Here is a 17326-nt window from a genome sequence, read left to right as displayed (position 1 = left end):
TATTGATAACTGTACTAATTTTTATTTGTATTGTTATTATTTTAGCATACAACACAAAAATCACTGTACCTTCCGCCACCTCCTCTCTGTGCCAATAGAAGAAAATGTTCTGTGAAAGCAGCCACATGAAATGCCAAATTCACAGAAAACACTGCACAACATTCCACATGGTACAGCCACAAACATCCATTCAGTTGGCTACCCTCATACTGAGTCCAAGGAGCAACTACATCACCCAATTGCAAAGAATGCTGCTTGACATCATGTGGTTGATAAACAGCTGCAAGCAGCTTCACAACTCTTGCCAACTGGATTCCCACTTCAACATCAGTTTTTTTCTAAATTGCACGAGTGTGAACTGTTCCTGCAATATACCTTTCATTCATACAACAATCCTGGCCTCAATTACTGCTATTCCCAGTCTTATAACTGCCTTTACCACCTCATCTGCTTTTACCCAATTCCACTAGCCAACACCCAAGCCAGTCTCTCACAACCACAGTTCCTTTTCTACTCCATTATAGTAAACCTGTACCTTCCAACCCTTACCAGTTTCTCTTAATCTTGATCTTCCAAATAGAACCAGTCTGTCCACTACTTATTTCACCTAACTGTCTCTACCCTTCTCCATGCCTCCTGGAGCAAGTGCCCCCTATCACATTCTCTCCTTATCAGTTGCACTTTGCAAAAAGTGCCTTTCTGTTACTCACTATCTCTCCTATTTGCCGAGTGGTGGTCTGTACTCTTATATATATGTAACACTGAGATCCCATCTTAATTCTACATTAAGTTATCTAGAAACCCCCCTGCACTTAAAACTTACAACTAATTATACATAATTACAGGTCAGACACTAAAATTGAATTATTGCAATCTTGCTTATTTGTCTGCTAAAACATTTAATCGTATATGTTAAGAAAATAGTGTTGAGTTTACTAATAGCTATCGTGAGGTCAGTATATGCTCACAATACAACATCATAAATGGCTGTACACTTAATTATGCATTTTGTGAAAAGCACTAGGAGTTTCAAAAATTTATTCTTATGTCCACATACTACCAGAATAAATTCTTAAATATACCTCTAATATGACTCTTTAAACAACACTCATTCTCAAAATGCCCTCTTGTAAACCATCGTTTTTTAAGTTGACAATCTCAAAATGTATTATTCTTATCATGAGTGCAAACTACTGAATAATGGTAAAGTAAGTTAAAAACTTTCCTCTGTGAGCAAAATTTAACCTCTGTCAAGTTTTGGCAACAGCAAATCAAACTAAAAGTGAAATTATTAAACAAAGGTATTTACGCAAACAGAAAAATATATTGTAGAAATGAAGAAATCAAAGAAAAGAAAATCTCAAATATAAATGGGCACTTGTTCAAGAGAAGGTGAGAGTTCCAGGCAAATGATTATGATAGAATATACTAGATTACATAAAACTATCCGTAAATATCTGCAGGAGGACGGGAGAATATACCATGGAAATTTGGTAATAAAAACTACAGCAAATAACAAACATTTGAAGAAAACAAAACAAATTTATGCTGGGTAGACACCACACATTATTAGGAACCATAATAATTAATATTTATCGTACACAGTTATTAGCAGAGTATAAATTAGTTACAGTGGCCTACTGAGTGGAGGACAAATAAACATTTTTTAGCTTTTTTCATTTAATGTGTTACACATATCATACACTGGAAAGAATGGATGCAACTAAGAAACACAATACTTGAAAAAACTGGACTTAAAGAATGAATTCTATAGAACTTATAATGAAATAGTATAAGTTTCCTTTAAATTTCAATTAAGTATAGTTGGCAGTAAATTCCGTTACATTTTTCATGCACATTGGGGCATTTCACACATTTTTTCACTGACATAAATTAAAATTACTGTTTTTCGACTCGTGTCGCTTTTCTTGCAGCGGTGTGACATGTAACATTCAGATTCCGAGTAACAGTTATCAACATGGGGAACGCAAATGTACGATCAAATTTCAGCCTTGTCAATGAGCTTACTGTTAAAAAATACAACAAATTTTTTAGAAATGTTTTTTTTGTAGTTGGATTTTTCTCAGCAGTGTCTGTCTTTGTTGAAGCAAAGAAAAAAATTTGCATTTTTTATCCTGAATGAAAGTATTCAGAGTCTTGTAAATTTTGCACCTTGTTTCATTCCACTGAGAAAAGTGGTCAGTTTTATCCTACTGGCAGTATAAAACTAGTTTTACTGTACTAGCAGGTTTCATGAATTTTCTGGTCGTGCCCTCTTCAATCAATTCATCACAAGATTAACCCAAAACTTTCTAAGAAAAACATGCTTTTTAGTCAGGGCCTTGCAATCTTCTCTACATTTCAGCTAGCTACTGTCATCAGATATCTTTACTATGTGCCAGAAAGTAAACAACTACTATTTGTTTGATTTTACTGTACATATATTTGTATAGTGATGTCAGTACATCATGACTGACTACTCCTCCCATATTACGATCATAAATTTGAACAATGGATGGTCTGGGTACAAGATTATGCTCTCTCTTACTTCTATCCCATGTTTTTGCCATGTCCTTTGGCTCTATTCCTGTCAGCAAAGAAAAAATGTAATATATTTGTCAGATACTATTTTAAAGTGATGAATTTGCCAGTTGTATCAACTTGTGAAGCTCTAGTAGCACAGTTCTGTGCTTTCGTCTCCTTTTTGTCAGTAAGGATCTTCCAGATCTTATTGTGCCTGAATAATAAATGCCCCTCTTCAATAGGATCCGGGCAACATGGTATGATGTAAAGAAATTGTCTCTATACACCCTAAAAAAAGTGATTTCATTCCGATGGTTCAGTTAGTTACATTACAATATTGTAACCAAGACCTTTCCTGGTACTTTCTTTGTTGCCTTAAAAGCTGCACCTCAGTAGACAACAAATATCACGAGGATCGAGCTCTTGCCCATATTTTAAAGCCTCATCTGGTCTGTTTGTTTTGAACACAGTGGCAAAGAATACTGCATCCTTTCAAAGGAATCGTTCTTCTGTCAACATGGTGATCCGGCTCAGGCAAGCTTATGTGACCACAGTAAGAGAAAGTCAAAATTTCCACATCTTATCTTCTTTCTTTGTTAGTTTAGTAACAGTACGATTGTCACAGAAATGCAACAGAGGTACTACTTTCTGAAAGTGATTTCAAGTCACTATATTAGAAACTCTATTATACGCCACATTCATTTGCCCATACCATCATACATTAGGCACTTGACTTAAGCAGATTCACAAATACATATCTAAAAGCTGCTCACACTCACCTATGGTAATGTTAATGCACTATCTGACTATCCATAGACTATGTAAAGTCTAGGGAATCCCAATTTAATTGTTGAGTCTTAACACTCATGTAAGTCATTTTGTTTTCTCTTTAAATTATTGTCATTTTGTAATGTTCTCATTCACCCACTTGGGTAATTACCATTGTAATCCTAGATTTAAGAACTCAAAGTAATATTACGGGGCAAAAGCCCCCTTGTGACTGTCAGGCCTGGGAGCATTCCTTTCCTTCCCCGCCCCCCCCCCCCCCCCCACAAGGGTGGAGTGTTTCAGAGTGCTGTGCTCCGGTGCCCCTCATCATCATCACCTGGGTACCCACCACCACTGATACCGCCGACACACACACTCACACCGTGGCGCCGCCCCTACTGCCGTCGCCCCAACTTCACAGGTTTGTTATTCAAGAGCCTTCCTTCAGGCCACTTTGTAACTTTTGCACATATTGATATCACTATGTTATGGATGTTAATTTCTGTGACCCTTCATAATGATCATATATTTTTTTTAATGTAATAATCAATTAGAATAAGCTCATTCATTTTCATCCAGAGAGCCTTCTTTGGAAGGGGAAAGGATGTGCAGGGAGGAGAACCCCCAAGAAGAATCATTGCCAATAAAATTTTATTAAATAATTTTTTCCATTCATAATGTACGGCCGTAGCCGGCTTGGGCGTACTGTGGTGGAATGTGCTGGCCGGAAGACCGTGGTCGGCACATTCCTGCCACATGCTCCTCGATCAGGCTCTAGTCCCACGGGTCGGTTGCGCTGACGAAGGTACGCTACTAGCAAGGGGCATTGGCGGAATCAATCCTCCAATCAAAGACTAGTCGTGTGATCACGTGGGAATGCACCCCGGAGCGGCGAGGGCGGCTCGGAAACAGCTCCGTGCTCTCTCAGCTTCAGACCTCGGCCCCGAGTGGTCGCTCCTCTGGACTATGCCTCTCTCCTCAAACCTCCTGACGAACAGACGGTGACCCCTCTTTGGGCTGCTCAGCCCCACGTAGGCACACTTGTACCATCTTTACATGAATAAATAGGGTCCATTCCAGCTTAATTACTTTTAATTATTGCAACATCCACAATTTTCTGCTCCTGACATCTATCCTGACAAACAGCAGAATTGACAACCCAAGGTCGTGAGAGGCGGACTCATCAGTATAAAAGGAGGTCAGGAATATTATGTTGTCAGTACACAAGCAGTAACAGAAGAATGGCTCCATCAGGAGAGCTCAGTGACTTCAAACATGGACTCGCCTTTGGATGTCATCTCCCCAAGTTGACTGTTGTGATGTGACTATGAAGTGGGAACAACTTCAGCTAAACCAAGACCAGGCAGACCTTGTGTACTGGACAGTCAAGTATTGTAGAGGGTTGTTTTAAAAATTCACACGCGATCAATGGAAGGTACCCCTCTTTAGTCACACTAGCAGTTCATATAGCACAATGCCTGCATAGGTAGTTCAAAAGAATGGGATACAATGGTCAAGCAGCCACACGCCTGTTGTCAGTGCTCTGTAATGCTTGAGGTGATATGAAGAGCAACGCCACTGGAGAATGGATGCCTGGAAATGAGTGAATTGGAGTGCTGAATTGTGCTATAGCCTGTTGCAATCCAAAGGAAGGGTTTGGGTTTGGTTGGTCGGTTGATGCTTTACGGCACAAAACTGCTAAAGTCATAGGCACCCGTATCATAATGTATGAAAAAAACAAGCACTAAATAAAAACTTGAGGCAAAAACCCAACCAAGCAACCTCAAATAAGGAGCATCCAGGGACAAGGATGTCCCTAGGGAAAATTTCTCGAATCATCATTGAGATGGCAGACATCCCCATGGGGGGGGGGTTCATATTTAGTTCGCCATGGCGCTGCAGCAAATAAAAAGAAGAAGGATACAATTGACAGAACATGTGTCATCCACTAAAACATCTGAAAGTTGGCACCAGATCAGAGAGTGGCGCACCATCAAAGGTTGAGAGCAGTAGGCATAGAGTGGGGCAGGATCACCACTTAATAAATGACGGTGACTAAAACAACAGTGTTGTATAAGAGGGTGGAGAGGAAGTCGACCATGCTATTGGGAAAGGTTTGGGAAAGGTTTAATTCCCAGAGTTTGTTCCACTCGAGACAAGATCATTGTGCACTCCCAAGAGATACTACGTGCTGACAGACAGCGACACAAAGATCATGTCAGGGAACAGAATGACTAGCAGGCAGAGCGAGGAGAGCTGCAGCCTTTGCAGCAGCATCAGCAGCCTTGTTACCACGCATGCCGACGTCACCAGGAACCCACAGGAATACCACGTTGGCTACTCCCACAGTGAGTGAGTGGAGGCATTCTTGGATCCATTGTACTAAAGGGTGGACTGAGCACAGTGCGTGAAGGCTCTGAAGAGCTCTGACAGAATATGAGCAGATGACACAATTTGAAAGCCCGTGTTGCTGGATGTACTGGATGGCCTAATAAAAGATGTCAAGCTCTGCAGTACAAATCGAGCACTAGTCAAGAAGCCAATATTGAAAAGGATCCAGCAAAGTACAAAGGCACACCTGACACCATGGTCAGTCTTGTAACCCTCTGTATAGACAAAGACAATGTCTCCAAGCCACGTGCAAAGAGCAAGAAACTCACTGCGATACACAGGCCAGGATCAGTGTCCTTAGGAAGCGAATGGAGTCCGAAGCAGCAAATGAAAGCAGACTCTGGGAGGCAACAGAGAGGATGGGGGCAGTTCACACTGGAGGTCAAGGAAATTGTCAAAAAAGGGAGCATAAGATAGGTTACCAGGCGTAGAAGACAGGCAGCTCACATAATGACTGAGGAGAACTTCTCATCGGTAGGAGAATGGTAAGTCGGTAGCCTCAGCTTAAAGACTCTCAATGGGACTAGTATAGAAGGCACCAGTGGCTAAATGTATCGCACAGTTTTTGATGGTTTGAAGAACACGTAAGACAAACGGACATGCGGATTAATATATAATACACCCATAATCCAGTTTCGAACAGACAAAGCAATGGTATAAACAGAGGAGGATGGTCCGATTCACTCTCCACAAGTTACCGCTTAAGAAGCATAAAACACTGAGGGAGCGAGTACAACGAGCTGCCAGGTAAGAGATGTGGGAAGACCAACATAGTTCTCTATCAAACATGAGTCCCAAGAATTTTGTTGTGTCAATGAATAGAAGAAGGAATGGGCTGAGACATAGGAACGGGGGAAGAAACTCCTGATGCCGCCAGAGGTTTATACAGACAGCCTTCTCGGCAGAAAAGTGGAAGCCATTGTTGATAACCCACGAGTAGATGATCAAGACATTGCTGAAAATGCCGCTCAAGCTGAAATGTTCATTGAGAACTGCAATAGATCGCAAAGTCATCAATGGAAAAAGAGCCCGAGATACCTGGTGACAGACAGTCACTAATATGGTTAGTGGCTAAGGTAAATAAGAAAACACTGAGCACAGGACCCCGAGGCATCCCATTCTCTTGAATAAAAGTGTCCAATAGAGCCGAGCCCACATGTACCTTAAAAAAAGGGTCATTTAAAAACTCCCAAATAAAAACAGGCTGGCAGCCCCAGAAGCCCCTTTAGTATTTAATATGGAGGATACCCATACCCCAGCAGGTGTCATAAGCCTTCTCCAAATCACAAAACACAACCACAGTTTGGCAATTCTGCAAAAAAAAATGTTCATATTATGCGTTGACAAGAAGATCAACTGCAGAGCGGTGCCTACAGAACTTACAATGGGCATTAGTGAGGGTATTCCGAGACTCAAGGCACCACACCAGCTGACCATTGCTCATGTGTTCCATCACCTCGCAGACATTACTGGTGAGGGAAATTGGGTGGTAGCTGGAAGAAAAGTGTTTGTCCTTACCAGGCTTAGGTATGGGTATGGTGATAGCCTCATGCCAGCAACTGGGAAATGTGCCATCTGTCCAAACATGGTTATATGTAAGGAGGAGATAGCATAGGCCCTCAAGAGATGGGTGTTGCAACATCAGAATGTGAACACCGTATGGTCCTGGAGTGTATGGACTGGGGCAAAGACTGCATGTTTAACCTCCCTCATATTAAAAGCAATACTGTAACATTTACAATTTTGGAAGGAGAAAGATATCATCTTTGCCTCTGCCACCCATTTTAGAGGGAGGAAGGCAGGACAGTACTGGGTAGAACTCAAAATGTCTGTAAAATAGCAGTCCAAGGTGTTCGAGATACCAAGGGGGTCTACAATGACATTGTTCACTACAAATAGGAGAGAATACAACTGTTAAAAGAGCTTTGATGAGAAAGCCAACTAGCTTTTTGCTATCCCTGAAAATGTAGCGACACTGTGCACGTAGCTGTTTATGATGGATACAGATTGCCATCATGGGATGGAGTTTAAAAACACAGAGAGCACATCTCCAACCACAGACTGCATTGCAGCACGCTTCAGTCCATCAGAGAATGGAAGCATGTCGCAGCAAGGAAGAGGTACAGGGTATGGAACATTCTGTGGCAGTAAGGAAAGTGTTTGTTAGGTTCTCTACTTGGTCATAAATGCAAGGGAAATGGTGTTTATTCAAAATGGGCAGTGAGGAGTAGAGCCACTGTTCAGCTTTGGAAGGCTGCCAGTTGGTTGGATGCCCAGATGGGATAGACATTAGCAAATGAATAACACAGGGGAAATGGTCACCAAACTGTGTGTCTGACAGAACGGACCACTTGAGACAATGAGCAAGCTGAGCAGTGAACATCAAAAAGCCAAGTGGGAAAAGGAGTGCAGGGAACCTTATGGTGTGTACCCATGTTCAAACAGATTAGATCGATCTGGCTGAAGACATCTACTACGAGAGAGCCTCTCAAACAGGGGTGTGAACAGCCCCTAAGGGGATGGTGGGCACTGAAGTCACTGAGCAGCAAAAAGGGACGAGGAAGTTAAGCAATAAGTTGCTAAATGTCTGCCCTGGTGACACCAAAAGATGAGGGTGAGTAGATGTTGCAAAGAGAGAAGGAGAAACCGCGAAGGCCAAGTCAAACAGCCATAGCTTGAAGCTGGGTGTGCAAGGAAATGGTGTGACTATAGACGTCATCTAGAATGAGCAACATGACTCCCCCATGAACCAGCATCCCTGCCTCAGCAGAAAGGTAAAAACAGACTGAATTGAAGTGTGGAACATGAAAGTGATCATGAGGGCGTAATTTTGTCTCCTAGAGGCTGAAAACAACTGGAAAGTATGATTGCAAGAGGAGCTGTAAGTCAACAATATTGGATCTGATGCCACAAATGTTCCATTGGAGATAACCATACCCGACAATAGACAGGAGATGGGTCAAATAAGGGGGCAGTCACTGTGGTGGCTGCCAAGTACCAGAGTTTGAACATGGACGATGACCAGGTTCAGAGGCTGGAGAATCCTGTTCCATTAGTTCAACAGAGGTGTCAGTATTCGCTTTCAGTTGGCCAGTGGACTGGTTGTTGGTGGTATGAGGTGGAAAAGGGGAAGATCGTTTGACTTTCTTTGATTGCTTAGAACCTTGGCATTTGTCAGGTGCAGACCCAGAGGTTGGCTGGCAAGATGTGTGCCAAAAAGTCATCGTGGGAGAACTCCTTTTTGAACTTCTGTACTTCTGTGTGCAAGGCATCCGAAAGTTTGTTGGTATGGTGTGTACCCCTAGCATGTGGAGATGAGGGTAAATCTAGGAGCTGGGCAATTTCACAACTGTGGCACTAAACTGGACATCTGCATAGCCATGTCCTTCGTAAATTAGAGTGTAGGGAGAACAGTACTATAACTGCCAGAGGGTGGCGTACAAGGTTTGCGGCTAGCAACGTTTTCTGAGCAATATGAGTAGGAACCTTTTCCTTCATCCATATCTCCTGAATGGATATGCCATTGAGGCAGCAAGGACAGTCTGGGAGGAAGCAGCATGATCACTCTGACACCTGATACAGTGACGGGAAAGAGGTGGAGACACACCCTCATGAGCATCCCTGCCACAGGTTACGCATATGGCTCCATTTTCACGAGATTCACGGGTGTGGATGTAGCACTGACATTTATAGCAATGCTTGGGATTTAGGGTATATGGGCTCACAATAACAGCTTCGTAGCCACCCTTAATTTTTGATGGAAGTACCACACATTCAAATGTGAGGAACAGAGTGTAGGTTGGCATTAATTTTTTATCTACTCTTTTCATGACGTAGTGAACTGCAGTCACTCCCTGGTCAGTGAGACAAGCTGTTATTTCAGCCTCTATCGGGCCATCAAGTAGCCAAGTGTACATGACACCGTGGGAGGAATTCAGAGTGTGGTGGGACTCTACTTTAACAGGACAGCTGTGGAGAAGTGTTAAATTAATCAGTTTCTGTGCTTGAAGAGCACTATCGGTCTCCAAAAGCAGGTCACACTATACAACCGAGAGCAGAGTTCACAGGACCAGCAATGGCATCTACACCCTTCTGAATAGCAAATGGATTCACTGTCATGAAATTGTAACCATCTTCCATGTGTGATACCACAAGGTATCAGGGTGCAGCTAGGAGAGGCGCCAATTCTTTCATCTCAACCCATTTATGTTTTTGAGAAGATTAACTCATCACGGAGAAGTCACCCACGATTGCCAGCGTTGCCGATAGCGCACTCGCTCCTGCCGGGGACCCCCTCAGGCGGGCTCTCTGCCTTAGGTGATTGTCCACACCTCAGGTCACACCTCCCGGACTCCAAACAGAGGGACCAGTTGGCATAGAGGAAGGTAACAGCTCAGGCAATCACCCCTCCCTGAGGCTGGCATTTACCAGGGGGGATGTACAACCTCTACTTGTCAATCCGGGCTGCAAATTATGTGCCAAATGCATGGGCCGGCCTTTAGGAATGCATAGGGAGGAAGAAGAAGAAAAGGAAAAGGAAAGGCCTCAAATGTCAAAGTGGAGGAAGGGTAAGAAAAGGAAGGACAGGGAAAGAAAGGTGGACAGGATGAATTCATACAGAGTTTACCAAGAACTTTGGTTTCCCGAAGAAGGTATGTAACTTGGTCCCCAACAGAGCAGGAGATAGATGTGCACCATGGAAAGGGAAGTAGTGCTGCAAAGGCTGGGGGCCCATGGTAGCCAGGCATGTACTTGCCAAGAAATGATGAGCCCCCTGGGACGGGGGAGGTGGGGGGGGGGGGGTTGGTTAATGCCTGGAGGACTTTACCGGCCATCATGTGTATTGCCTACAGTGAAGTATGGAGGATGTGGTGTTAACAGTCTGGGGGTGTTTTTTGTAGTTGGGATTTTGTTATTCTATTTTGCTTAAGAAAATGCTAAATGCAGAAGAATACAAACATAATGTACAGTATTGTGTAAGGCGCACAGTAGAGTAACTGTTCAAAGATGATGACGTCTCAGCTGACAATGCACCCTGTCATAAAGCAGCATCTATGAGGCAATGGTTTGTGGACAATAACATTCCTGGCCTGCCCGGAGTCCCAACCAGAACTCAAGGAAACACCTTTTGGATGAATTAGAAAGCCAACTTTGCTCCAGACCCCAGCATCCAACACAACTCCCATATCTGGTTCTAGCCCTTGAGGAATGAAGGGATGCCATTCCTCCTGGCATCTCACTGAAAGTGTCCCCACCGGAGTTCAAGCCATCATACATGTGAAGGGTGGACACATCCCGTATCAATGTTCGCTAACAATTGTCTTGATACTTCTGATCCGACAGCGTAAATGTACCCTATTTCCGAGCACTATAAATACACGTTTGTCAAATACTGAGTGCTAGCATTTTATGTCTTGTAGGAGATCTGACACGCTCCAAAGAGGTGAGTGTTTCTTCAGGTTCATCTCTTGGGAGCTGAACAACTGAAAAGTCACCACAATTCATCACAACTTTGTGTCTTTTAGGCCATCCTCAAGACATACTGAACAAAAAACAGCTGGCTCTTTCACCATCTCAGGAGTGTGCTACCTTTGCAAAAATTGCTAAAATTTACCAGACTTACTTCATCACCACCAACATTAGCTTTATCCAGTACAAAGAAATCACTTTCACTGGGATTATTTAAAACCCCAATAATGCCAACAAACCTTTATTGAAATTATACATTCTTGACATCATTCAAGTGTGGCAGTGATCTACAGTTACGTGAAATATGGAAGTAAAAACTTCTACAGCCAAGATCGCTAATTGCAGTTTTATTTTTGATGACTCATTCCAGCAAATCCAAGTTGCCATCGTTGGATATTTTGCGTAAGATCTGATGTTGCAACTTAGATTTGCCAAAACTAGTCATTAAAAATAAAATTGCAATCAGTGATCTTGGCTGTTGAAGTTCTTATTCCTACATTTCATCTTCTGAAATTTAAATAAAATACCTCAATGTCATAGAGGCACATATTCATGAACATAACAGTAAATGCGCAGTCTTGCACACATGTAACACCATTTCATTCCATGCCTCATGTACAGAACCAAGAAACATTGTCCCTTGGTTCATACTTTTGAGAGAAAATATTTAATATGTGCTGATTAAAAACATTATCCTCATAAACAATGGATCTCACAAACTTTGTGTGACATGATGCTAGCTAACATCTGGACTGATGCCCCTAAGAAGCTCCAAACATAGCCAAAGATAAAATTTCCACAGTAGTGCATGGCTTGTACAAATGTGTAACAGTGGGCACAGGCTTATGACTGATCAAATCAATAAAAGCCTGATGTCACGTGTAACAGTATGTCGCTTGAGGTACTAGGGGGCAAAGTAACTGACAACTGAGACAACACTGTACAAGCATTCCAAGATTTCTTTAAATGTTTGTATAATAGTTCAGGAGGTGAATCACAGACGCAGACAGGTAATAATAAAAATAATAATATTGCAAAAATTGCTATATGTAGTGTACTTCATCATTTAAGGTATGGAAAAAGGGAAGTCACCTTGAGGTAATGGTGCTCCAATGTGAAAGTGGAGAAAATATTTTACAAAAGGGACTTGCAATATTTTTAGGTGAGTTATTCATTCATCAAATTCTGGATAATCGTATTCTTCAAACAATTAACAAAATGCATTCTTATTGCAAAAATATGTATCTTAGTTGAAATTTTCTATACTTGCAGGCCCAGTATGTCACTGTCAATGGCATGAGTCATAAAAATCATATGAAGTGTTTACAAAAACTGCTAGGCACATCCAGAGTAACAGTTCTAGTGCGTAAAATATCAAATGAACTTACACTTACTGCCCGTAAAAGCACTTCTCTTCTAAAATGCCAGTTCTCACTTTGAAATATATATACCGTGAAGCACTGAAATTTCTCTGTATTTGTAGAGTCAAAATTTAACTGATTATGATAAAAAACATACTGATTTTTTTTAATGTCCAAATTCTAGTTTATTTAACAACAAACCTAAAGATACATCACAGACTCGGACAACAAATTTATGTAGGTAATTTATTATCTATGAAAACTGGTTTAAAATCTCTGTCAGCAGATCCGCACTCGAAGGGGCAGTGGTGAATAGGTTTCCTAGAACAAAAAAATTACTTTTAAGAGTGGTTACATGACAGAAATATTATTAAAATAATTTAGCTGCAATTTCAGGAGTCAAAAGAATGTGTGCAACAATCTAAGTGTCACACTTCAATTCAACCACAGGTCTGTTTCAGGATCTCCATGGAAGTATCGCATACGTGAAGACAGATACGAACCAAAGGCTTATTTTGTCATGTGATGGATCTCACAAACCATGTAATTCACTAAATTGCAGGCCCATCTCATTAACATCAATATGCATCAGGGTTTTGGAACATATATTGTGTACAAACATTATGAATTACCTCAAAGAGAATGGTTTATTGACACACAATTAACACAGATTTAGAAAACATTGGTCTTGTGAAACACAACTAGCTCTTTACTCACATGAAGTGCCGAGTGCTATTTACAAGGAATTTCACATTGATTTAGTATTTCTAGAATCCTGGAAGGCTTTTGATACTGTACTGCATAAGCGGCTTGTAATGAAATTGCATGCTTATGGAATATCGTCTCAGTTATGCAAATGGATCCATAATTTCCTGTCAGATAAATCACAGTTTGTAGTAATTGGCGGAAAGTCATAGAGTAAAACAGAAGTGATTTCTGGCATTCCCCAAGGTAGTGTTAAAGGCCTTCTGCTGCTCCTTTTCTATGTAAACAATTTAAGAGACAATCTGAGCAGCCATCTCAGGTTGTTTGCAGATGATGCTGTCATTTATCATCTAGTAAACTCATCAGAAGATCAAAACAAATTGTGAAACGATTTAGAAAAGATATCTGTATGGTGCAAAACTTGGCAATTGACTTTCAAATAATGAAATGTGTGAGGTCATCCACGAGTGCTAAAAGGAATCTGTTAAACTTCAGTCACACGAAACATCAGTCAAATCTAAATGCCATAAATTCAACTAAATACCTAGAAATTACAGTTATGAACAATATCAATTGGAACGAACATGTAGAATATGTTGTGGGGAAGGCAAACCAAAGGCTAGGTTTTGTTGGCAGAACACTTCGAAAATGTAACAGATCTAGTAAAGAGACTGCTTACACTACACTTGTCTGTCCTCTTTTGGAGTACTGCTGCACGGTCTGGGATCCCTACCAGAGAGGGTTAATGAAGTACATTGTGAAAATGCAAAGAGGAGAGAGTGTCACTGACAAGAACAGGATTTGGGGTGGACATCTTTAAAACAAGTGCGTTTTTCATTGCGGCAGAATCTTCTCACAAAATTTTAATTGCCAACTTTCTCCTCCGAATGTGAAAATATTTTGTTGACGCCGACCTGCATGGTGTGAAAAAATCATCATAAAAATAAGGGAAATCGGAGATTGCAAGAAAAGATATAGGTATCCATTTTTTCTGCACTGTTCAAGATTGGCATAATAAGAGAATTACTCTGAAGGTGGTTCGATGAACCCTCTGCCAGACACATAAGTATGATTTGCAGAGTATCCTTCTAGATGAGATCAGAGCTGCCCAGATCATATGACCAAATTACATACACTAAACTAACACAACAAAAGTTAACAACAATCATATTAAACAGCCTGAGATTGACTGTATGATCTAGACTCTAGTAGGCTACATTCTCAAAAACTGCCTCCGTCACCACAAAGGTGTAATATGTAACATGGGGATGATCAAAAAATAACCTTACAATGAATTTGAAAGGAAAATTATGGAAAAAAGAGGCAATATTCAAATAATGATTGAAATTATTGTGGATGTTAACAGGAGATCATTCTATTGCAGGATGCAACGAAGGTGTTAGTATGCAATGGCAAATTGTGTGTTCACTATCGGACACTCCAATGAGGAAAATATCAAGACCTCTCAATCAATGAGGACATAAGGTAGTAGCCCAGTTATTTCAGGCTAAGACTGTGAGTGGATATAATGTATCTTAACAATGCCCAAGGTCATCACAGCTTGCATAACTCATGGTAAATCAACTATGCCCAATCAAGAAACAATACCGCATAACTTATTGTGAGTCAAAATATTTTTCTCCACCCCATTTCTGGACTGACTTCGCAACAGTAATACCATTTTCAAATAAAAAGGCAGTCTCTGTAGCAGGAATCTATTTTAAAATGTAAATGTAACTTTTCTATGTTTTTCCAGAATACCTCAAAAACCACGGCTTCTAGTGGAAGTGTTTACCAGTACAAAAACTACATTAAATCTCCAACGAAATAGGTCCTATTTCTTTTTTCCTCTAGGACTAATATGTTATCACAATTGATTGAAAAATTGCAGATTATTAAAAATAATGTTTCAACAGTACAAAATTGTAGTTTTTTGTTAAATGAAATGAGTTAAGAATAAATATTAAACGTGTGTACAACAAAGAGTAGACAGTATTCTGCCAGAATTGCTGATAGCTTTGATAGACTCAGCCATGACAAAACTTTTCCAACCGGTAGGCAAGATGTATGAGATAGGCGGAACACCCTTAGACTTCCAGAAGAATGTCGTAATTGCCATTCCAAAAAAAGCAGGTGTTGACACATGTGAACATTATCCAACTGTCATTATACTAAGTCATGGTTGCAAAATAATAATACAAATAATTTAAAGAAGAATGGAAAATCTGGTAGAAGCTGACCTTGGGGAAGATGAATTTGGATTTTGGAGAAATGTAGGAACACATGAGGCATTACTGACCCTACATATTATCTCAAAAGGTGGTTAAGGAAGTCAAATCTATGTTTATAGCTTTTGTAGACTTAGAGAAAGGTTTTGACAATGTTGTATGGAATACCGTCTTTCAAATTCTGAAGGTAGCAGGGGTAAAATACACAGAGTGAAAGGCTGTTTACAACTTGTTCAGAAACCAGATGGCAGTTATAAGAATTGATGGGCATTGAAGAGAAGCAGTGGTTGAGAAGGGAGTGAGACAGTGTTGTAGCATATCCCCAATGTTGTTGAATCTGTACATTGAACAAGAAGAAAAGGAAACCAAGGAAAAATTTGGAAGAGGAATTAAAGTTCAGGGAAAAGGAATAAAAACCTTGAGCTTTGCCAATGACAAAATTATTCTATCAGAGATGGAAAAGGCCTTGGAAGAGCACCTGAATGGAATGGACATTTTCTTGAAAGGAGGATATAAAATGAATGTCTTGAAAGGAGGATATAAGATGAACATCAACAAAAGCACAAAAAAGATAATGGAATGTAGTCGAATTAAATCAGGTGATGCTAAAGAAATCAGATCAGGAAACAATACACTTAAAGCAGTAGATGAGTTTTGCTATCTGGGTTGCAAAATAACTAATGATGGTCGAAGCAGAGATGATATAAAATGTAGACTGGCAATGGCAAGTAAAGCATTTCTGAAAAAGAGAAATTTGTTAACATAAAACATAGATTAAGTGTTAGGAAGTCTTTTCTGAAAGTATTTGCCTGGAGTGTAGCCATTTACGGAAGTGAAACATCAATGATAAACATAATAAACATAAACGTGTTCCGTAATAGGCTGTAATGCGATTTTTACTTAATCGTGCCATTAGCTTTTTTCGACTACTTGTCAGGCACTTGTTAAACCAGCATGGAAAAGCATTACATGCATGCATAAAATCTAGTGCTTTTCCATGTTGGTTTTACAAGTGCTTGACAGTGACAAGTAGTCAAAATTAGCTAATCACATGATTAAATAAAAATCACATTACCACCCTACTATGGACCATGTTTACGTTTATTAAGGGGCTCAGGAAAGGCTCAAAAATCATGAAAAGTTCAATTTTTACTTTTTTGCGTTTTCTGAATCTGCAGACTATCACCTTTTAATAGATATATAATTTATTCAATTCCGAAGACTACAACTATTTTTAAATTTTTTTTGAACTGTGTTCTACATGGGCGTGACCCACTGTGGCGCTGTTAAACTGCTGTCAAATGGTGTTATTATTAACGTCCGTGTTCATCAGGTACATTTTAGTGATGTGAGATAAAGTATGTGTTGTGGCTAACCTGTGATGGTTCAATATATATCGCTGGTGTGATTGTCGATTGTTTCATGTTTATTTACTCTGTCGTTATCTCGAAAACATTCGTAATTAATTCTGTTTCTTGAGTCTCTGTTTTGTTGAAGTATAATAATGAGTAAAAGTAAAGTTATTAGAAATCCTCTGAAGGCTTTTAAGAAAAGGAGAAATGTTGGAAAGCCAAAGGTATGTGTTATTACTGTAAACAATAAAGACGATAACCAAGTGAGTGAACCTAACCTCTCAAGTACACCTGCCCATAGCAGTCAAAGTGGGAAAGAAAATACTTCACAGAAGAAGCTTGGTTCAATGAGTGAAAACTATGAATGTTTTATGGGCGAATCGGATGTGAATGAAATATTTGATATGTCGGTTCTCAAAGGAATTTTTTCAAACTGTGTAAGATGTATTCATTGTAGTGAAGTTGGTCTGGAACTCTCCATAATAAAGCACGTAGGACTTGCTAGTGAAATACAACTGAAGTGTGATAA

General features: G+C 40.3%; 1 protein-coding gene across 1 annotated transcript in view; it reads right to left on the bottom strand.

Annotated features, from left to right (window-relative positions):
• Positions 1 to 12672: 12672 nt before the first annotated feature.
• Positions 12673 to 17326, bottom strand: part of LOC124622068 (cobalamin trafficking protein CblD) — a 51753-nt gene continuing 47099 nt past the window's right edge. Inside the window, exon 6 of the mRNA XM_047147641.1 lies at positions 12673 to 12833. Within this exon, the coding sequence (XP_047003597.1) occupies positions 12766 to 12833 (68 nt within the window). The 3' untranslated portion in view covers positions 12673 to 12765. The remainder of the gene's footprint in view (positions 12834 to 17326) is intronic.

The sequence above is a fragment of the Schistocerca americana genome, chromosome 7 (genome assembly GCF_021461395.2).
Source record: "Schistocerca americana isolate TAMUIC-IGC-003095 chromosome 7, iqSchAmer2.1, whole genome shotgun sequence".
NCBI classification, from domain to species: domain Eukaryota; kingdom Metazoa; phylum Arthropoda; class Insecta; order Orthoptera; family Acrididae; genus Schistocerca; species Schistocerca americana.
Note: the sequence above shows the minus strand (reverse complement) of the source record. Positions and strands in the feature narration are given on the sequence as shown.